At 37.5% G+C, this 23,654-nt stretch overlaps 1 protein-coding gene and 1 long non-coding RNA gene across 4 annotated transcripts in view; one reads left to right on the forward strand and one right to left on the reverse strand.

Annotated features, from left to right (window-relative positions):
• The window catches only part of LOC129737328 (uncharacterized), a 770,208-nt gene that overhangs the window by 44,829 nt on the left and 701,725 nt on the right, over positions 1 to 23,654 (forward strand). The window lies entirely within an intron of this gene.
• Positions 1 to 23,654, reverse strand: part of SLC6A2 (solute carrier family 6 member 2) — a 78,610-nt gene that overhangs the window by 7,360 nt on the left and 47,596 nt on the right. The window contains exons 7-13 of the mRNA XM_005444592.3: positions 22,891 to 23,015; positions 22,018 to 22,130; positions 18,745 to 18,873; positions 15,993 to 16,092; positions 7,117 to 7,217; positions 4,173 to 4,340; positions 1,551 to 1,622 (exon numbers count right to left, since the gene is read on the reverse strand). Of these exons, the coding sequence (XP_005444649.2) occupies positions 1,551 to 1,622; positions 4,173 to 4,340; positions 7,117 to 7,217; positions 15,993 to 16,092; positions 18,745 to 18,873; positions 22,018 to 22,130; positions 22,891 to 23,015 (808 nt within the window). The remainder of the gene's footprint in view (positions 1 to 1,550; positions 1,623 to 4,172; positions 4,341 to 7,116; positions 7,218 to 15,992; positions 16,093 to 18,744; positions 18,874 to 22,017; positions 22,131 to 22,890; positions 23,016 to 23,654) is intronic.

Genomic DNA, 23,654 nt, shown 5'->3' on the forward strand with positions numbered 1-23,654 from the left:
TAATAGTGAGAGATGTTTTCAATACATTGACAAACCTAGAGTTACAAAGAGGTTTCAAACTAACAGACAAATTGTAACTAAATTTCTGAGGACTCCCGTCTGCGGTGAGAAATGTGCTGAATATAAAAGCTATTCAGTCAGTTCTCAGTTCAGTTTTAAAACTCAAAGTTGCTGAACATGTATGAGAAAAGTTTCTAACTTGTTTGGTTACAGTGGTGAGTTTTGTTTACAAACTCAAACATCCTGAACAAAGCACTAACTATGCTTTAGCGATAACAAAAGCTATTCCTAGCTGTTATTGAAGGCAGCAACAAATTAGTATGCCCTGGTGTCTGGCATGGTTTGATGTATCATTAGGAATTTACTTCTCAGTACAATCTCTTCTAATTTACATGAAAATAGTTTGTTTCCTTTTTGCCATTATAAATTTGGGTTCAGAAGACTAGAACTGTGTAGGAATGGCTGTTTATAGCCCATTTGCACAGGAACATCTGCCTCTTGAAAAATCGACTTATTACTTACAGTTGGAACATAAAATCCTCAGACAACTGAGGGCAGGAATGGGGGAAAGAGAAGGCAGGAAGGGGTGCTGTATTACTACTTATTCTTGGCCACATCAAATAAATTATGGTCATGAAACAGGAAGCCTTTTCTTCCTGCTTCCATTCTGCATCCCATAAATCTACACTTGGATTATTTCCTTTAAAATTCAAGATTATGCTTCAAACAGTATTTTTCAGAGCAAGCAAAAGGCAAATTTCTTATTTTCAATACCAACATACAAACCACCACTATAAAATCTGGGTCATGTTTTGAGGTGGTGTGCATAATTCTAGTTGCTTTCAACTTTGAAGACAGAAAGTGGTCCAGCATGAATGCTGATAAGGGTAACAAGCTTCACATTTGCATCCTTTTTATCTTCTACAAAAAGGACTTTATTTCAATAAGCTTATTTTATTTGCTAAAAGGAAGGCAGTATTTGGAAACCTATACCCTGTTTTTCATGGCTGCTTAAGAAGTCTCCAGCAGTGTTTTCAATCAACTGCAGGCCTATGGGGAAAGCCTATTCCACGTAACCAGCACATTATTTCATCACGGCCATTATGTCTAGGCTCTGACAGTGGATATTTGTTTTGCTGTTTACCATGTGTTGTGGTACGTAATTGGCGTTTAGAAAACATGACTTCAGATTGCTGCGTAATAATCAAGGGAGAGGCTATGACCTGTTCAAATATGTGTGATAGTTTGGAAATACCTTTGTGTCTTGGTGAGACATCTCACTGTATTTGGATACAACCTAAAATACAGGATTCAGGTAATCTGAAAATTGTGGGTTCTGCTTAGTCAAAGGAGGAGGAAGGTGCCAGAAGCTTTCCAACAGAGTTGATGTGTATGGTACTAAGCCTCCTGCATCTTGTCATGCTGGCAGAAATAAAGAACCACAGACCTGCAAAGGTATCCACTATGAGGAGATTGGTGCAAACCTGTGGTTGTTAAAGACAGGGAAAGGCTGGTACCACAATAGGAAGCATGGTGAAAGGAGTACAAACCTTAAACTGCCTGACATTTCCTTGGGCCACGAGTTGGTGCTCATTTTCAGGTGTGATGCAGTAAGCTAGTCTCTAAACCAGATAGGAAGAAGAGGAAAAAGTCAGCCATATGAAGTGGGATTATGTCTGTAATCCCCAATCTATAATGCGGAAGTAGCATGAACTTTATTTAAAATGGTAACTTAAATCTTTAATATCACTGCATCATGTGCCTTTAACTTAGCCACTGAGAGAATGAGCTTATTATAAGCCCCTTGGTGTTAGCCTTTAATATAAGAAGCAACAGTAGAAAGTTTATGCAAATACTAAGTCCAAATATTTAGCAAGTGCATATGGAAAAGAACATTAGGAACAAGTTGGTATCACAGGCCCTACATCCCCTAAATTCACACTTTTCTGTTACTGCTGTAATGGGATTGACCAGTCCCAGTGAGAGAGGAGGGAGGTACTGACTATTTCCCAGTTCATCTCCATTCTCTACCCTTGTGTTTGCCATTTGGGATCATATGTATATTTTGGTTTATCGTGAACTTTCAACCAGCTTCAGGAGTTCCCATTAGACTAAGAGCACACCTTTCTCAACACTTTTAACAGCCACAATTTAGGCCATCCTACTTATGATAATTATTTGGATGTAATATACTAGCCTTTTGCTATATTTCTCATGGGGAAACTGGTGAGTTGCTGTCTACAGGAGCTGTAAAAGATAAACCGGAACTTGCTAACACTACAAAATGAATGAGAAAATGTGGTTTTGGCCAAAGGCTTCTGCATCCCAGTATATCAGTAAACTTGTGCAAGCTGGCAAAAGCCTGTTGGGCCAGTACGAATTATTCTTGCCACTCAGATGTTACTAGAAAATGGGTTTGTAAACATCCAAGAATGGAACAAAACAAAGGGTTTATAGAATTGCTGGAAATGAGAACTAGAAATCATGCACAATGTTGAGATGTTGTAGCTGATGAAAACGGGGCGGATGGATAGGAGTTCCCACTTTGGGGTGCCTTTCTGAGATGACTGTAATGTTTCAGAAACAAGGCATTTATCCCTTTGGGTCTGCCAGGCCTATAGGAGGGGGGTGTGCCCTATCTGGGTGAAGGATGAGATCCTATTTTCTGCTTAATTCCTTTATGTGGTGGTAGTTCAGTGATTTGCCTAAGAGCGTCAGTATCTTGCTACACCATTGTGTAACTCCAGCTGTAGGAAGGGAGAGCAGCAGAACTAGGTAAAGTCAGTAAAGATAGGTTATAAAACTATGGCATATGATGGGACAAAATTCAATACTGTATAATAGTGAGAGGTCTTACTTCTGAGCACCGTTAGATGTGTTTAAGACTGTAGATAACTTATTGTGATAGTGATGGTAAAATTTTACAATGGTAAAATTAATATGATCAGTGAACCTTAATCCTGTGCCATTTTGAACTGATCAATAAACAAAAGTACAGGGGGTGAAATGTATGGAAATATGGATGTGTTTTTTCCCAAAGAAACAGGTTCTTTTAAATAGAATAAATACGTTAATATGACACATAAACATATAAATGAAGTTAAAAGAACACTATTAAGGTTGCAACGTTAAACTTCTTGCTGTTAGGCAAATCATTAGAATAAGATGGCTCAAATTGTTTCTCCCTCAGTTTCTGCTTTATTCAGTGCACAGACCAGGCATATTATGCATGGAGTGAGTTTATGTTATGCAGGATGCTGCTGTCTGGTACCCTGGTTCTTTTACTGACGTTGTTAAAAAGCAACAGGCTAGATGAGACCATCAGGGATACCTGTATCAGATTTTTTTTTGATTTCTAGATCTATTTCAGTACCTTGGTCTATCTTGAATATTAATTTTCTTCAAGCATTCAGATATTAATGATGAACACAACAGAAAGATCTGCATTAATTCTAGCTTTGCAGAATGTTGAAATAATTCTGGTAAATATAATACGTACATAAAAAAATAAAGAATACACATTTGACAGAGAAAATCAAAGTGGTTGCTGTTAAAGACAGAGTACTGGGCTAAATGGATCTATTGCTGTGACCCAGTAAGGCATTTGTTCTGTCCTTGACGGATGTTTGTTAAATGAACAAATGTCATCCTCCACACAGGGCCACTTTGGTGGCACATCCCAATCTTTCAGCATATGGATATATATATGTTTAGACTCTTCTAACGCTAAGACAAGAGAGATCTGAATTAATGTTGTGCATACAACAGTTTACAACGCTTCAGCCTGGAGTGATAAAGCATGCCTTGTACTGAACTCTGATTAGGTGGAACTGTGTGAAGACCATTACCATGCCTCAGAACTGAATATGAAGATACCATAACCTGTATATTTTTTGGTTAATGAGGAAAAAATATTTCATCAATCAGATTAGTTGCATACATTAAAAATACTTTTTCAGAATTATTATGGTGTTGTCTGAAAAACTAATTTCTACCTAGAAACTCAAGCAGCATGCAATAATCCTACCTCAAAACTCCATTGCCTCTGACAGTTGGATCCAAAAAGTAACTCATAAGTAATAGGTTTTGTAAGAGAAACAAACTGCCAACTTAGATCTAGCCATTTCATTTCATAGCAACGTTTCATGACATTTTATTAGCGTTCTACTTACTTCTTTAAAGGTCCCACGCACATTCATGAATTTATAGATAATATAGGCAGGCACAAGTATCATTGAAGATAATGCTATTCCCCAGCCAATGCGATTTGCCCAGAGAGGGAAGGTGTAGTCATCGTAGGTCAGAGGTTTGAAATTTATTATGCTGACTATCACAACAAACTAGGGAAAAAAGAATAAAACAAACCACAGTTTTGAGATAAAGTAACTTCGTGGAAAACCGTTTCATATTTTTTATTAAGCAGTACCCTAAGGTATATTTCAAACCAATTTTACCATTTACCTACATCCTATTTACTTTGTGCCTCTTACTGCTTAAACTGTTCAAGTTCTTGATGCATTTGCTAGTGTTAAGAGTTCATTTTAGCTACTCTGGACACAGATTATTTGAAATTTTGTTGGGGAGATCAGGTGGTTGTCTGTTACTGCCTCATTTAAACTAGCGTTACAGGTACAAAAAAGGGATTCTGTAGTTAAGGAAAACCTCTGCAGATCTGTTGTTTTCCCCTTCTTTGTTTTCCAGAGGCATTAGGCTTCCTTTAGAAGTTTTGTACCCATTTTTTAACAAGAGGCATAATAAAAACTCCAGCATGATACATTTACTGAGGAAAGGATAAGCAACTTTATGGCCTGGAAAAGAAAGTTACATTATTTTTTTTTTTTTCTGCTGGTGTTATGTTGTCCAGTACTAGATGTAAGAAGGACGGGGTGGGGTACCACCCTATTTCCCTCCTTTTATATCCATATGGGTTGTGTAATATGCAGAGTTCCTCAATTTGTTTGTCTGGGCCTTTACATTCTGCTCGATATTGCAATTTGAAATGAGAGTATTTTGAGCCTAGGGTTTCAAAGGCTACACAGGGAGAGTGAGTAATGGTGTGGGGTAAAGGAAGCTGATAGTGTGAAATCTGGTTAGAGAAATACTGATTCCATGTTGAGATTTTTCTTGGGATGATGTACATAGCTGGAGACAATATGGAGAAAAAGCTTCAAGTAGCTATTTCCTAATATCAGATACCTGAACAACTCCAACTAACCTTTTTCTTGCAGAGAATTTTATTTATTGTTTGGAACATCTATAATACAGTACCAGTTCCAAACAGGGACCACCTTGCACTAAGCACACATGGGATTGTTAAGGCAAGAATTACACTGAAGTCTGGCAATTTTATAGCCTTTCCCTAATTATCCTAAACTATATATATATATATATATGAAAGAATTGATATCTGATTTTTTTCATTTTTATTTACTATGCTTATGGTCTTAGTCTCTTCTGGTGAAGCAGTTCGTAAGTGGTGGTAAAAATGCTGTTTCTTAGATCAAGGGACCAAATTTCTAGAATTTGTAGTTTTTAGTTATGTAGGCTAATGGTAAACTACTTTTTTCATGCTAGTGGCCATCTTTATAGTTTTCACTTATAAATTAGTAAGTTAAACCATTTTTGTCAATTTAAGGTAACTTGCTTTATTTTCTTAGTGATCAAATAATGAACCTAAAAGGCTGTGAGAAGGTAAATGATATTAAATTTTCCCATATAAATCAAACTTGTAATGTCCATGTTGCCTTTTAGAAAAATTGAGAAAATACACAGCTAGAACAAAACTGTCCAATGTCCCCTACCCAGTATATCATTCCCATGGGTTTTAAAATATCTTCGTACTGAGCAGTTAAGTTGATATGTTCCAAGTTTAGTACTTCCAGCTGGAAAAAAATATTTTGCATTGTGGTGGCTGAAAGATGCGTTACCCACAGATTCATTCTGACCCTTTTGTTTGTTTGTAGGCTTTGGTAGGAAGGTAGTGGGGCTGTTTCACCAAGGAATGTTAAGCCACCTGAAGGTTAGACTGACAGTCCCTTCAGTCCCTTTCTCTAGCTAGCTTGCTAGATCTCTTTCTTTCTAAAACTTAATTTTTCAACAGTCTCCTAGTGTACAGAACCTAAGAATGCTTGGTGCAGCATTATTCTGTTCAACTTGAGTCAGCCTGTTTGAAGTGCTGCAGGATATAGTTCCATTCAAGCATCTTCATAGAACAGTGTTTAAAAGCATAATTAATATGTGCTTGGTAGGTGCTTACTGCTGAATTGGGGCCAGGAGCTCTTGTATTAAAAAAAAAAAAAAAAGAAAAAAAAGTGGTCCTGAAGGCTGTTATAAAAGCCCACCCAATGTATCTTTGGAATACCAATACTGTTTTAAGAATGTGCAACTTCAACACAATTAATAGTCTCCTAAAATCATAGTGAGGTCAAATTTCCATATTGTTCATCCTGACCTTTTGATTTACAAATATGCATAGGAAAAGATCCCAGTAGAAAACTGTAGTTTAGTTCTGAATCTAACCTTTACACAGAGCAACCAAATTCACACTTCGGGATTTTTTTTCCCCCAGATGTAATGAAGCAGTTGTTTTTCACATCAGGCAGCTTAAAAGCTGTATTTAATACATCTCTCCAGTGTTTCACATAGCTAATTAGTGGGTGCAGTTGCATGTTAGTTTTTCTAAGGTGTCATTCCACAATTTGGGGATCTTTGTATCCTCCAATGAAAAGTAAATTCTTGCTAACACAATCTCTTATCCCTGGCTAGTTTATTTTCCCAACAGAATGATTTACGTTTTATATGCAGAGATGCTGGGGGACAGGGAGAACACTGTCAAAGTGTTCAGTGTTCCCTAAGAAAAACTATTTTCTTTAAATCCTGCTCAACTGAAGGAACAGAAGATGATCACAGCCACAATTAGCTTCTCTTTCACTTCTGAAATGTATTATACAAAATATAACCAATGCCATTGAGGAGAAAAAAAGAATTAACTTAGTGTCTCCTATTCATCCTGACAACATCCTGCATAACAATGCATATCTTGCTCTTGGTACTTGTATATTCAAGGAAGTGATATACTACCATTCTTTCCATGATGAAATAATTATTGACACTTACCAATAAAAAAGCAGGGCTAACAAATTTCCAGCACAGTCTCCAGTAGAGGCCTGGCTTGAAGCCCATCATTTGTTGGATATCTTCACTGAATCTATCCACACCTAGAAAGGATGTGAACATCAGACTGGTGTAAATCAATACTGATGAGATGCTGGCATACCCAAACCCGTCTGCTTTTTCAGAAAGCAGACATGAATGACTGCCAAATCAGAAGGCACATAAGAGATGATAGTACTGATCTTTCAGTGACTAGATGTGTCTTTGACATCACTGTATCCAAGACTTAAATGCTTGTGAGCACTTAAGACCTGTCGGAAATAGCATTACCTTTGAAAACTGGCATTTCACAAATACCTAGAATTGAAGTTGTGAATGGGACATGCTTCTTTTTTAATAGTTGTGGACTATTGTAACATAATTTGCTGAACCACCACCCCCCCCAAACCCTTATTCACACAAACCTGATAATGAGGTAGAATCATATGATTCTCAGTTTATCAAAGGACGCTTATTTGTTCCACTTCATGGCATACTTTATTTCTTTCAATGTTTCACTGAATACCACAGAATGTTCATTGTATCTATGACAAACGTAATTTCATCTTTCATCACCTTTCCAAGGAACTAGGGCAATGATGCTTCTGTTCAGTGTAAATATGTAAAAAACTGTATCAGCCAGAAACAGGTGGTCTTTTTTAGAGTATCCTGTGTTTTTAACGATTATAATACAACTAGGATATTCTAAAATTGTTATCTCTGTACTCATCTAAGTATCTAGTCATGTAGTTGTAGGCTCCTTAGAAGACACATGATCTGTTCATGTGAGTAAGAACCAAGAGTAGTTAGAAATTTTACCTGCTGCAGTAATTAAGACAGCAGAGGATAACATGAAAATCATTACATTAAGGCATAGATCAGAGATAAGTCCTGCTCATTGTACCAGGAATATAGAATATGGGTTTAGAAACATGAATGGTTTGATTGCTTGATTATTATCAAAACCTTGGTAGTAACATCCTCTATTTCAGTATCAGACTTTGTATTATCATGCAAGAATTAACATACAAGATTTCTATTGTCAGGAAAACTATTTAACAATGTTCTGTTCAAAGTCACTCAAATGTTAGCTACCTGCAGTAGGATTCACTGCACTGCAGAACAGACAAATGGAGGCACCAAAGCGTTTAGCAAGTGACATAATGGCCAGAGGGGAGAAGAGCTGCAAACACCTAGTTCTTAGTCTTTACTATCCCTTGAATCCATCTAGTCTGAGATTTTGTGTGTGTGTTGATACTTGCGTGTATTTAGTACTTAATCAATTGAAGTATTAATAGCTATAAAACCAGTGTAAATGGTTGCAGTAGAATTTTCTTCCCACAGCCAACGCAGAAAGGAAGATCCTCTGACTTTGTTGACTCCCCTTCAGAAACACTACCTAGACTATGACTTCCCAATCAGAATAGGTCATGCTGCACAGGCCAAGGTGAAAACAAAAAAAATTTGCTGTCCTTGGTTCCTCAGGACATACCAAATTCTTTAGCAGTAAATAAGGAAGAAATGGCATTTCAGTCAGTGCCTTTTAATTCCTTATGGGTTTTACACATTTGAGTAAGTGCTATGAATTCTGTGTCTGAATACCTTAGAAAGCACTGCACGAGTATAATGTGCTTTCTGTGAGTGGCACTAGCCTGATAGAGCTAAACATTTTAAATAGTCTACTAGGGTGTCAAGCTGTCTGTATGCGAGAAATGTGATGTGGTTTTTTTTACTCTAGTAATATTAATTCATGTCAACTCATATGCTTTGGACTTTCTGGAAATAGTCTAGGCTTCAGTGTGATGTTTTCCATCTTCATTTATTGGAACACTTTTTTTACATTAAATAGTTCACTATAATTTACTATGCAAAGCAAACATGCATTTTGTAGTGACTGTAAAATATCCATTTGAATGGTACCTTCTTCCCTTTTTTTAAAAAAATTATTATATTCTGGTTGGACTTACCAGTATGAGGTATCTTGCAAAAGTTTAATCTAAGCCCATGCTATTTTCCATAATGTATTTTAGAATGGAATGATTATTGCTGATATAAAAATTGGGGTGGGGGGTGGGGAATGGCCTTCTCAGTTTCTTTGAAAACAAAGCAATCTCTGACTTTACACCTTAGAGGCATTGGCTCCCAGAGAAGTAGTTCTCTCCAGTGCAATCTGTCATGTCAGACTACTAGTTTGTAATTTATTATACGTGATGTATTCAGAAGGTTTACTTTTAATTCTGAACCCCATTAGGTAAACAGCAGAAATGCAGCTTTTTGCCATGAATATTTGTTAGAGAGGATGGATAGTTTAATGTAATAACTGTTTCTCTTCATGTGAATCAGTTCAGTAGGATTTTTTAATGCAGTTAACGTAAATTAATTACTCCTTTACACGCAGCAAGGATGTAACATATTGACAAGGTCTGGACATTTGAGTATAAACTCTTTGATTTACACACACACAGAGCACTTCCCGCCTCCCCCCCCCCCCCCCCCCCCGTTATGTACAGGTGAAGAAAAGTAGCCGAAAAGATGTGTAAATATTCTTTAAATTTAATCTAATTCTATTTGCAGTGCCTTCTGTGAACTTTAAAGTGACTGAATTTCGACTCTTATGAATACTGAGTGAAATTCATCATTGTGCAGAAGGTCAAAGACAAGGACTAGATATCTCCAAAAATTTTATTCATAGGTTTCCAGACAGACGTACTCAGAGCTCAGACAGTGCTTGGTGTTCAATTTCTGCTGAAATTAGAGGATAAGTAGGCCATGCTCTCAGGCTGCTTTTGCAACAGCATGCTTTTTCAATAATGTATATGTCTTCAAATAACCATTCTAAGAATCAACTTGTAAAGTGGAACATAACTATATCTACAGACAATGGCACCTGTAGGGCCTGGTTTTTTCCACTTCTTGAAAGCATTTACCCAGTTTTTTTGTGATTCTGTAGGATAAGCTGAAACTGTGGGTGACTTGTTACAGGAAGAAAGGGGTGTACTATAAAGAAAACTAGAATATTTGCTGGAGACTTGGTATTGAATATGGACGTAATAGCCTTGCTTTTCCAGTGAAAAACAAGAGATACTTACAATTTATGATCAGGTCCTGGTTAAACACACTGAACCCAAAGAGAATTTCAGTGTAATTTCTGAACTAACAGGCACTATAGCTGCCTGAGAAAATATCACTGCTGTAAGGGTCTATTAAATGGCACAGAAAACTTGGGACCTTTCTTTATGTACATAATATCGTGTTGTCAAAGGAATTAAATCAATATCCCAAAAAGAACAGATTAGGAAGAAAGTGAAAAGTAGGTTGGCTATAAATGCAAGTCACCCTCCTCACATTGGGCCAACCTTCTTTCACCTCAGTGATGCAGAGATCAGAGTTCAGATAGAACAAAAATGTAGCCAGTAACTCCTGCACCTACTGCCCGCTATAATTTTGTAAGTCATTTTACTGTATAGGCTCAACCAATGGCTTCAGAACCACTCACTGGCACAGAAGCCTTTGAGCAGGTCCTGGCCCTGAGGTGTAACCGCTAAAAGTGAAATAATTTGTGGTCATGTTTCCAAAAAGTAGTCTCATAACTGGAACAGTCAGTTGGATTCCTACAGGCAATCTTTGTACATGTTGTTTTCCTCTCCTATCTCGTTTAACTGTGTGATGTATAGTATTCTTTTATATGCCTGGATTTATTTTTTTTTTAATTAGGAAAGTGAAAATTAGTAATAATGCCTTTAATGCCAATACATATCATTTAAATGAATCCAAGAGATCAAATTACTACACTGAAATAACAGTAGTAAGAAGAAAGTTATACTGAACCAATCCTGAAGTTATTTTGCACTTAATTCCCTTTCCCTGTAAATGTTACTTCACTGTTTTTGCTCCCATACTGAGTTTTACTTGTATGGACATGTGTAGCAGTATATGAGCTCACACAGTTTGTATGCAGATTAAGAGTTATAGTGAAACTGCTTCATTGATCTGTCCTATATTTTGGCCCTTGGGAATTACAGTAAATCAGAGAATGATCAGAATATTCCTGTTGGAGGAGTTCTTGGGAGATCTCTAGTTCAGCCTCTCGCTTGAATCAAGGTCAGCACAATTCAGAACAGCTTCCTCATGTCTTTGTCCAGCTGGGTCTTGAAACCCGTCCCTGCCAACAGCGTCAGCAAGTGCTCTTTGGGCAAACTGTTCCAATGTGTAGCTGTCCTTAAACACAAGAATTTTTTTCCTCCTTTCAATTTGATCATGGTCTTCTGTCCTCCCATTGTGCACCTCAGTGAAAAGTCTGACTCTTGATAACTTCCTTGTAGGTATTAGAAGGCCGCTATCAGGTCCTCCCTAAGCTGCCTCCAGGCTAAATAAGCTCAGTTCTCTCAGACTTTCTTCACAGGGCATGTGCTTCAGCTCCTGAACATCTTGGTGGCCCAACACTGGACTCTGACCAGTTTAACATTACCTTCATTTACTGAGGGTCAAAACCAGGACACATTATTTCAGGTGCAGTCTAACAAGTGCCAAATAAAAGACAGTAATCGTTTCCTGTAATCTCCTCGTTATGCTTCTGTTACAGCTCAGTATGCTGTTGGCCTTCATATGCTGGCAGGTCGTTCTTCTGACTCATTTACCCTGCTGCCCATAACCCTGAGCAGCTCATCTTTGAGTGCAAGTAGCCGATCCAGAAGGGTGTCACTTCTGGTTTGCCTGCCTAGTATCTATGCTAAGAAGTTGCTCCAGATATCTTCATCTGTAAGACCCAGGTTCTGATCTGGACGCTTCTTTAAGTTGCCTAAAGAAGGCTTCTTCCACTTCCTGACCCTGATCGGGTGCTCTGTAAGATTGTCCACAATGTCACCCTTGCTGGCCTCTGCCCTGACCCGCAAGCACTCAGCCATCCTGTCATCTGTTTACTACATTTCAATTGCTCTTCTGCACATAAAGATGACACCTACCCCCTGCTTCTGTCCTAGCAAGCATGTATCTGTCAAACGCAGAACCTAATCATACAAATCCTCGTCTAGGAGAAGATGAGAAAGACATTGTTTTTTCACACACTTCAGTGATCACTGGTGTTGGGAACATGAGAAAGAAGGGATAAAAAGAATATAAAAGCCATTGTGTGGTATTAATTCATAAATCCTATAGAGCACAGAACAAGGTATTGGCATATTTTGCTTAACCATGTAGTGAAGTAACAACAGCTGTCCACCATCCCTTTTTGTTCCCGAGCCTCCTTTTTAACTCAGGCAATACTGATACTCGGTGGGGACCCTTACGTGGTGGCAGCAAGAGAGTAAGCCATACCAGTACCATTGCCAAAGAAGGGCAGCTGTGCTAGTGTAAAAGCAAGCAGAACAGTAGGAAACATTTCCCCCCCATGGCAGTGCAGTAAGCCCTCCAAGCTGGTTTGCCCCATTTGTATTTCTGTTCTGTGGGTTTGTCTCTCATGCCAGGCACACATCCATACAAAAGCATCTGTGAGCGAAGATGAGTACCAGAAGTCAGTACTTGGTTAATTTCTTTCCCTTTTGCAAAATCAGTTGACCTTAGAGTTTTTTCAAATAAATAAAATTTCAGACTAAAGGTTCTTTTTTGGAAATTATTTAAGTAAATGAAAGCAATGAGATGACAGGTGAAAATTAAGATCATTGCTAGCTTATGCTGAGCTTAGTGTGGTCAGTCAGGGAGATGTTCACAGTAAAATCTGACTTGAGTAGAGAAACTGAAGAGCAGTTTTGTGTCAGTGGGAGAGATGTCTGGCTCTTCTTAGAATATTCATCAGATGGGTATCTGGGCTGCACAAGAGGGAAAATGGTCACAAGCTAGCAGTCATAACTAAAATACATCTGTATAGTAAACCAAACTAGCTTTCCCTCCTCTTACACATACAGATGGCCTTTGCAACAAGCAACTTCACAGTAAGTGGTCATAGGTATAATTTGAGCTAAATTTCCATGGGTTTGGTCTGTGCCAAAATGTCAATGCTCGCCTTTAGGCTGGCATAATATTTGGCTGGGTCATTAAGGCAACTGGGGTCGATCAGAAAAAAAGAGGTAGACAAGACCATGCCAGATTTAATCAGTTTAAATATCACCCGGGGCTGTAATAAATTCTTTATAAAGTAACAGGTCATGCTATGTCAGTAAAAACATCTATCAGCTGCCTAAGACAAATGAATAGATATTTTCCCGATTGTGAGGAGGCAGGAGGGAGAAAGGAAAGGCTAATGAAGGACAAGGTGCAATAAATAAACAAAATTTGACTAACCATGACTCAAGTCTGTGAACCACATGCAAGGCCTAGCTATTGTAAAGGGCAGTAAATCCTATTTTAATAGAAGAAGAGAATTACTTGCGCTTACTAAGTGAAGAACAGTTTTATGCATCTGCTTCCAAGCTAAGCTATGATCACTCTTCTGCATTCAGCTCTTTTACAGGGATTAAAGACAGTTGTCCGTGAAAAGTAGCACATCCGCTGTTCTGAGAAAGGACTGCATATGAGCTGCTAGCTCTGTGCTGATGTTGGGTGACAGTACATTAAAACTAAAAAGTATTTCTTTAGTAGATTGAACAGATTTATGCATGTATACCATTCTTTCACCTCATTCACTCATTGACAAGTTTTTAACTGCAAGAGAGAGTTTGTCTAGAAGAATATGGTGGCACAGAATGGATGAATAAGTGACTGAAGGAGGTAAATGGTAGTAAGAATGATAATGTCTAAGAACCTTCTGAATCATACATTAACTATAAATGCTATTTCTGAATAGAAATTAAGATGACTTTCAGGGGAAGAACAATCATATTGGAAATCAGGGTCGCTAGTTCAATACAGACTTCCATGGGAAGAGGATTTGCAGGCTGCTATGACATTGAAACCTGGTAATAGTGAAAGGAGTTGTGACCAACCAGAAAGCGTGACAATGGAATTAAGAGGAGATCGGGAAGAAAAACAAAAGCTCAAGAAACCTGATTAATCTAGCAGCAAACAATTTCATATATGACTGATAGTTCGGACTGTTGCAGTGAGATGACTTGTATAAGACCTAAAATGCAGAATCCCATTGCTTTATTTGGAGAAAATGAGATACTCTTTTTGGGGTCCTCTATAATTTTACTAACCCTGTCTATGACAAGAGAAAGGACTGATAGCGTTCTCCCTGTAAGAAAGGAAAGATCACTTTCACTGTTTCTTTACCAAGGTATGCCTAATTCAGATTAAATTATGACTTGGGTTTTTCTGCTTGATTTAGTGACTGAACAGCACTTTGTACTTTCTGCTCTTTCAGAGGTGGTATCTTTTCCCGGGAATAAGCTTGAGGCTATGAATTACCCCGCCTGCTGTATGATAGGGGAAATTTTGAACTCTGGGTCAGTGCTAGAACATTAAAAGAACTCCTCTAGGTTGGGGGCATAGCAGGAAAAGAGAACGTTTGAAACACTAACTTCAGATATTTAAAAACACCTCATACTAAATGCTGAATTAGGGGTGGGGAGAGCACCCACAGGCCAGATACTCTCTCATAATGTTATAACCAGAGTTTCTAGCAGGCTATATATATAATCAATTATTCAAATATTTCTACTATAAGCAATATTCTGTTTAACCTTTCTGTTTCACTTGAAGACAGTAGTAGTCAACTTTGTCACTTATAGCAGAAGATTTTTTTTTTTTCCTTGGTGAAATTAGGCAGCACAGGACACTTCACAAGACTGTGAAGTTCCTGTAGGCTACGGGCTGAGCTCAGGCAGACTCAGCGTCCTGCCTGCCATGTTGCCAAAGTCTGTGTTGTGGCTGAAAGCACAACCCATTTGTTGAGTTTTCCCAGTTATCCATGTGCATTCATATGGGTTTAGAGCAGTGAATGTGGCTGTTTGCCGTCATTGTGGTTATTTATAGAAGGAGAAAGAAAAAGAATGTTTTTCTTCTTTCTCATGAAGCTTGTGTATCAAGTGTCTTGCTTTTTATTTATGTTACTTTAGGGAGGAGAAAAATATTAAAGACTAAATAAGGCCAGGGAAGCTATTTAATAATCTGGGCACATCATCTGAGACCTGACTGAGATTGTGCTCCAGATTTTTTTTTTAGGGTGCTGTAGCACATCACTGCGCTCTGGTTGGCATATAGTGATTCCAGCCTAGTGCCAGAGATCAACTGAATATTCCTAAAGACTGCCATAGTGGGGATAAAGCCAACTACTGCACCCTTCTTGTGGCATAAATTAGTATGAAATACTAGAAATAGTATTCTTTTTGGTATTTAGGATGTTAGGTATTTCATACCATGCTATGAAATAAGATCAATTTTAAACCGCTAGGTTTTTATAATTAAGTAGAATAATTAGTCTCAAACAAAAGAGACTAATGTGGAAATTCTTATAACTCTCTAAAGACAAACTACTTTATTTGTATTGCATGGACAGAGCTTGAGGTTGGCTCTGGGGGGAAGTTATGGAAAGGAGGAACAGGTGAGCTGCATTTAGGCTAATTTACTTGCTTTGCAAGTACTAGGTACAAACTTGTTACTGCAACTCATCAGCTGTGTTAAGAGCTGCAAAATACTGGCAAAAGTAGTAACATTTCCATCCCATTGCGGTCTCCTTCGCAAGGCAGTTTTCTTTGGCTTTGTGCAGGGTTTCAAAGCTTGGCCCACTGAATGTCTGCATTCCTGTCACTATTCATAAATCAGATTAAAATCACTATATGAAACCTGGCTTGTCGTGGTTTCATGTATGCAAGGATTTGCTGTTTTCCCTTAAAACAATGTGTAAGCATGTCATGAACACTTGGAATTTTAGAAAAGGTTTTGCAGGTGCAAAATTAAGTGCTTACCATAAAACCAGGAAACTCCAATTGCCTCCATTAGAACAGCAAACAATATCGAAGTCCCAGCTGCAAATGTGTCCAGTAGTGTGAGCACATAAATTCCACCCTAGTATTGGGGAGTTAAAAGATGCAATACAGTGAAGTTACTAATAGAATCATTTCAATGCAGTTGCCAAAAATCTGCTTTACTTAAAACATTATCTTAACCTAAGTATTTTAATACGGAACTGATGCTGCAGCTGAAATATGAAATTCATATTTGCATATAAAATAGTGGAATCAGACTTGCAACTCTTCCAAAGAGGCTTCCTTTCAACTCTGTCCTCACTTAACTGGGAAACAGAAGCCTCAACTCGGCGTGATTAATGTGTGCTCTTGGCACTCAGTGTTCAGTGGAAGTTGAAGGCTCTGGCTGTTTGGGGAAATGCTCAGCAGCTCGTAGGACAGGGCCCGTCTACAGCAGTTAATGAAGATCTTCCTAAATTATTGGCAGGAATGGAGCACTACAAGAGTTTCCACAAGCCATTATGACTCAGTTTGTTCCTAAGGCCAGTTATTCTGTAGTCCAGTAGATCTGCAGTCTTAGATCGATGTCTCCTTTTTCCCAAACTGCCTGCATCTCTTTCCCAATGTTCCTGCGCAGGGAATAGTGGCATGTTAAGTCTCTGTTACCAGCAGCTTTGCCCTCTTTAGTTTCTTAGCTGTGGTATTAGCAAACCTTTGCAAACCAATGATCTTCCTTCATGACAGCACATTTCTGTTCTTCAGTGGTTCGTGACTGAGAACTGTAAATGCATTTACTAAAGTCTTGTTTCACTGATATTTTTTTAGCTGCCATTTGACTATGTTTTGCCTCATTTTACAACGTGGTATGAATTTGCTTAAATTACTGCTCATTTTATTTAGTTTAGGCTAACGGGGAAAGAAAGACTGTGGTAAGTTTACTTGTTTCAAAATGAACCTGAATAAAGCATTTTGGGACAGTCTTTGCCACGTGTAAACAACTGAAATGTTTGCAGTTGCAGTAGATTTTTTGTTAAAATCTTTTTTTTACAGCCACACTTAATCTGACTATACCTGTTCAGAAAGGGAGGAACAAAGGAATTATTTTTCATGGTTTTACCAGTCGTATAAATAGCACTTGTACTATCTAGGTCTAGCTGATTTTAATCTCTGCAGTCAGTGTTCTTTTTTCTTAAAAATATGGTTTTCTGAAACAGCTGTGCATATTTACAAAAATAGAGAGACAGTATTTAGGCCTTGTCTAGGTTTTTAATTCTTTGGGGACTTGTCCGGAAACTGAATGAACTTTGGTTGTTGTGTTAGAAAGAAAATGTTGCTTATTGAATGACATTTGAGCCTGACCTCTTGTTTTTGCTCTACACCTGCTCTAAACGAATGCCTTTGCTATCAGACTTAGTAAAGTGAATGACAAATACGGTTTTGTAAGAAACATGTTTTGAAAATACAGCCCTAAAATTTCAGAGGACAAAATCAAACTAATTTAATGTGATGGTATCATAAGGGTTTTTCTTTGTATTCTGTAAGAAATGTTCTTCTTCAGTTATGTGAACCAATACATTTGGACAAATCTGGGCAGTTTTGTGCATTCCAGCTGGTGGGGTGAACTTAAGTCTGAACAGGTGCCGTTGTTTAAAAGGTAGAGCTAGGCTGTTATCTTGAACTGCTTTAACTCACTTGAAGGCAGGGAATTGTACCCAATAGCACCTGTTCCTGTTCTTAACCACTGAGTTTCTTCTCATCTTCTACTTCAGGAATTTTTTTTCCAGTTGAAACTTTGAATAAGGAATAATCATGTTCAATTCTTTAGGTAACACTAGAGATAGTATGGTATTAAAAGGATGGGTATTTTAAATTATATATCTAGTTTTCGTGTCTTAAATGTTTTCCAGTTTGAGGAAACCACAATAAAAATATTGGGGTATTCTTGCAGTGTAAAAAGAACTTTGTTATTTATAAACTTATGCTATTTCAGTAATCTTAATACAACTGGAAACCACTTCTAGGGAAGGAGAGAAGTACTTTCATGGTGGCTACCTCAAGTTTCAGTTGTTTTCTGACACTTTTGGTATCTCTCCTTACAGGGCCTTTTGCTTTTTCCTAGAACACTGCGGTTCTCACCGCTTAATTAGTTGTCAAAAACCAGGTGAGGCAAATCATTCAGGATGATGGTAGTGATAAATACAGGTTACTAGACATTCAGGATAAGTGCTTTTTATGGTGTTAAGAGTAAGAGATAAGATGTAGGTATGTGAAGGAACATTAAGAAACATGTGGGGGAAGGGAGGGTCATTATTCTAAACTCCTTTCACTAGAAGTGGATGCTTCTTAATTGCTTCAAGAAGAGAATAGCCAGATGACTAAGGGTCTGGTCATTTGAGATTCTTACTTCCTCAGACAGGAATAAGCACTCAACATAGTTACATTTAATGTGATTTAAAAAAAAACAAACAACAAAACAAAAAACACCAAAACATAGAAAACCAAACAAAAGCAATAGTTGCATAGATAGTTATTTGGAACAAAGACTTGTAGGTTCAGTTGATAGCTAATAATCTTGTGCAATAAGCAGAGAAGCTTCGTGTAGATAAGCATAAAAGTAGTGTTCTGACCATAAAGTTGTTTAAGAATTAAAATTTGTGACAAAAATAGTCACCTGAGGCAATTCATATTTCTATCTGATGAGGTTAACTGCACTTTTAAGGTAGCTTGTTGATGGAAATTCTGTTGTACTTACATTAGTGATGCAAAAAAGGGCAAGTAGAAAAGTTCCAAAAGAAACACCAAAGGTGAATAGCTTTCTGTGCTGCTTCAGAATTTGGAAATCATCTGCCAAGCCAGTGATGACAGCCTCCATTCCGCCCATCTGAGAAAGGGAAGGCAAGAGCTCTGGTTAAACGCTACCAACTGTTGGGTAAAGACAGATTGAAGAATGTAAAGCAGCTTGTATAATTAATTCCCAACCACTGTATGATTTCTGATATTTCAGCTGTAAATCACTGGTGTTCTGAAGTATAATTTAATTTCTTATGGTAGAGAATTGAGTCAGGGAACTGGACAACAAGTGCCATAGTTGGTGCGATAGCTATAACCTTTGCTGACCCTTTGCTGACTCACCAGGATAGTAAGCAGACATTACTTTGGGAAAAATAGTATACATTTTAATCTACTTTTGGGGAAAAGCTGGCAGCTTAAGTAACCAAACTCCTTTAAGAGATTTCTAATGTAAAGACAGACACAAAAAGCACCTAGGAGAAATGTGCTAAACAAAGATTCAGTTTAGCCATTGATTAACCAAATCCAGTTTGACAAAAATCTTTACAAACCTGGAAGAATCACTACATAGGAAGCTTGATGTAATTTCAGTTGACAACCTGAAAGAATCTTTCTAGAAGTTAATGCTGAACAATAGCCATTGTTTTGCAAGATAGGAAAGGTACTTTCCAAGTTTTCACTGAAATTGCTAGATTATGTAGGTGGTGATAGATTATAATTTCTTTCCACCAATGAAAGCATTCTGCTGCTGCTCCACCAAGAAGTTGTGAAAATGAATTCCGGTATCCCGTCATAATAAATAAACTTATTTAATATTTTGAGGAGGCTGGATTCCCTTCTTTTTCTGATGCTGAAAGATCATGACAAGACCCAGAGTGCTTGGTGCAGTACAGTCGTTGGTTAGCAAGTGCTGACATAGCCTGTCCCTTTCCTATAAGAATTTGATGAAACCAAAGTCTCTGGTTGAAATCAGTTACAGAGAATTATCTCACTAGAATTTGAACGATTCCTGTCTAGAGCCAAATTGCTGGGGGCAATGAACCTATTTATTTTTAAAGGTAACTAATGTTCACAAGTAAAATGTCTCAAAAGTTAGTGTAGCCTTGTGTTTCCTAATGTCTAGGACGGCATCCGTGAGTTAAGATGGGTTAATATTTGATTTTCTCAGAAACTGTTACCACGTTGGCAGTTAAATGGTCTTGGAGAAGTTGCAAATGGAAAGAGGCAACTTGGATTATTTTGGCGAAGGACCACTTCTTAATGTATCATAATTTATTCCCCTTGTTAATTCCCTATGCCAAGCTAGATATGTACTCCAAAAAATGTTTGCAAACATTACTTCCATTTTCTGTCCTTTTCATTGTTGTTTGCTTAAACTTGCATGATCAGATTTTTTTTGCTTAAACATTTTGACAGTTCTGCTTTTGTACAGATGTCTGTATTTCTGTGCCAGTGCCAGCTTATATGCATGGATAAAAGTAGCCATTATTCCTCTTTAGCTTTGAGGTTATTTGTTTTTCAGCTTTAAAAATTCTCATTTTCTCTTCAGGACTTCATCAGTCAAATATGGGGGAGAGTTAAGAAGACCACCATCAAAAATACTGAGTTGTCTTAGGGTAAATGATGAAGGATCCTGAACAAAACATGAACAAGCAAATCCCTCCCCTTTTAGAAAGAGCAAGTTATACTTGGCCACAGTTTATCAGTTTTTACTATTTTAATTAGCTCCACAAGCAAGAGTTTTCTCCATTTGCAGGAAAAGTGTGCTGTGCACTCTAAAGCCCTGTGTCTTTGTCATTCAGATGTTTCTTTGCATTGCCTTACATTTACTGCTATTGCAAAGTTAACTGTTTTGGATCTAAACACTTCTGAGCATTATTTTCTTCTTCTTAATTCTACCCTGTTCCTGCTGGTCATTCATGCCCTTCCACTGTGCTAAATCCTTCCTTTCCGTCGTTCATGTTTCTTACAGTTGAAAAATGGCCAAGCTACAAGCCCAGATATAATCTTGCTTCAAACTTGTGAATAAAGGTCCGTATCTTAGTGTATAAAGACAAACTTCATTGAACGTGAGCTGGAATCCAAAAATCCAAACATTTTGGAAACATTTAGGCCTGAATCTGACCTTTACAGCTCAGACCTCGCTCCACAAGATCTCATTCAGCTATTTGCCAATGGTTCTCAAAGCTTCCTGTTGCAACCTTATTTTTCTTAGTTTTGCTTTCTTTCATGTCAATTCATTCTTTCCCTTTCCCTTGAAAATGAATAAACTTTTCTGAAGTTGTAAGCAATGAAAACACTTTATCATTTCCAGCAAGACATTCCTCGATGGGCTCTGTGCATTCAGAACCACCAAAGAGACTTCTATGCTTTAGAATAGTAAGAAGCCCCTACCCTACTAAAAATGATTAATGTTTGTTAATGGTTCACTATTCCATAAAGACACCGTTTGTTTTTCCCAGAAATTAATCAACCTGTAAGCTAGATATAACACGATGTCTTGATGCCTCTTTGGCAAGAACAAAGCAGTACAGAAGTTGTTTGTTAGGGGACTTGGGATATTTTCTGGGCTGAAGTTTCTGTGATCCTGAATATCATGGTACAGTAAAAGTCATCACATTATGGAAAGAAAAAATGCACTAGTTAGCCATTTTTCAGTAAGATCATAGTAAAATGAAACCACTATGGAACTATTCAGGTGTGATTTTAAAATTGTGACTAAATTTACAGGAAATTCTGTATCATTGCTTGTACAAAAAAATCAGAATACCTTCAGACATTGCCTGTCTTGAGCAGATTAATAAATTTCAGCACATGTAAAAATCTCTGGTAGAAACTGTTCTACTCAGTGTCTTACTGTGGCTTGTGTTTTGCAAGTAAAGTTCCAAAACCTTGTTGCAGGTTTGTAGCAGTAACAGTTCCTAGCAGTGATGTTGGGTCATACCTTTAAATAGTAGTAATTGCTGATGAACAGACCCTCTGTAAGGTTATAAAAAAGAAGCAGTGATTATTCATTTGGTGGCTTGTAAAAGATTTGATCTTTTCCCAAAACCTTAAATACTGTGTCTTTAAATATACTGCCAGGAGTAATGTTGCTATGTTGGCTGTAACTGTGAGAACAGCTTCAAGTAATGTATAGAATGTTTATTTGAAACGTAATAAGCCCCCTGTTTAAGGTTGGTACCCCTCCAGTTATAGAATATAACAGTAAAGGCTAGACGGGAAAAATACTCACAGAACTGTCAATGCCAAGAGTAAGGAGCATGATGAAGAATACCACAGCCCAAAATGTTGATCCTGAAAGAGTTGAAATTGCCTCTGGATACAGGATGAAAACTAAACCAGCTCCTGAAATAGGAAAAAAAAAAAGTAAAACAAAAAAAAGTATTGCTAAATGATGTTTCTTAGCTTCAGAAAGTGTTCATTTTAGTAAGATAAATTATGACTAAGCTGACTTTTACATCAGTCCACATCACACTGAGTAGCTGTTATAACAAAAATATATCCAAAATACTTCAATAATGTACTCATGACAGTTTTGTATTAAAAAATGTAAGTTATCTCATTCTTTTCAACTTCTAATAATCTTCTATGGCATTCACAACCTTACTAGTTATTTTTCAGCGATGTAGTAGAGAAGGAACTGTCTATATGTCTGCTCTTTGGCAGAAAAACTCTCTGATGTGAAGAGACCATAATCTTAAAGGTCTCTTCTAACCTAAATGGTTCTATGATTCTATACAGGAACTGAAATCATGGGTGGCCTGTTACCAGTGAAAGGACTCTACAGCTAAGCTTACCAGAATCATCAAACCAGTGACCTATGGCACTGAACAGAAATACTTTTGCAAGATACTGTGCAGTGATAAACACTTGTTTGGTGCATAGCCCAAACTTTTGAGCGGCAGGATGTTGGGGAACCTCAATTCAGTAGGGGTGAGATGAATCAATACAGTTTAGAGTTCACATTTCAGCAAGGCATTTATACACAGAGTAAGTTAATTCAGATCACTTCCATGAGATTTTCATGCACTTGTCTGAAACAAATATAAATGCATTTTCAAAGAAATGGTGAACAAAAAGGGGTAGTATAAAATTAACTTCCTACCTTCAGTGGCTACATCCTCAATGTTAACTTTGTGCTCGTGAGCCATGTAGCCCAATATGGAGAAAATTGCGAATCCTGAGATGAAGCTTGTGACACAGTTAATGGTACTAGTCAGCAAAGCATCCCTAATGATGGAGAGAACAACCCAGTGAAAAAAAAAAACACTTTAATAATAGGCGGGGATTGTCTTATAGTGGTAGGAAGATTATTGTGGAAATATTAATTGTGCAATTATGCTGATGGTCAAAAGATCATATCAGCATACTATGCTAGTAAATTACTTCTGTTTACAATTTTGATTTAAAAACTGAATTCTGTTCAGAAAAATCAACAAAGCTATATTAAATATTAATGTATTAAAGAGTAATGTCATCATGCTAAATGCTAGCTAGAACCTGTAACATAGCAAGAGAGTGGCCTGAAGTGAAAGAGCCTTACTGTTCGTCAGTTGGTGTGAGCAGATATTCAGGAGTACTTTCAGACAACTCCAGGAGTGCATTTTTAGCAAACTGTGCTGCCATGGCACTGGATAATCATCTTTAATCTGTAATGAGGTTCCTTCAACTACAAAGTCAACTAGGCTCTTCTGAAAAAAATACAACTCTTGTTTATCAGTTGTTACACTGTTGAATTTAGTTTAAAGGTTAAATATTATCCAGTGTACATCGTATAGTAATGATTGTACAAAGTTCTGGCTTTAATCAATCTGCCATGATGTTATGACAAATGTATGGGTTTTCCTGGGTATTAATAATCCTTAATAC

The sequence above is a fragment of the Falco cherrug genome, chromosome 14 (genome assembly GCF_023634085.1).
Source record: "Falco cherrug isolate bFalChe1 chromosome 14, bFalChe1.pri, whole genome shotgun sequence".
NCBI classification, from domain to species: Eukaryota; Metazoa; Chordata; class Aves; order Falconiformes; family Falconidae; genus Falco; species Falco cherrug.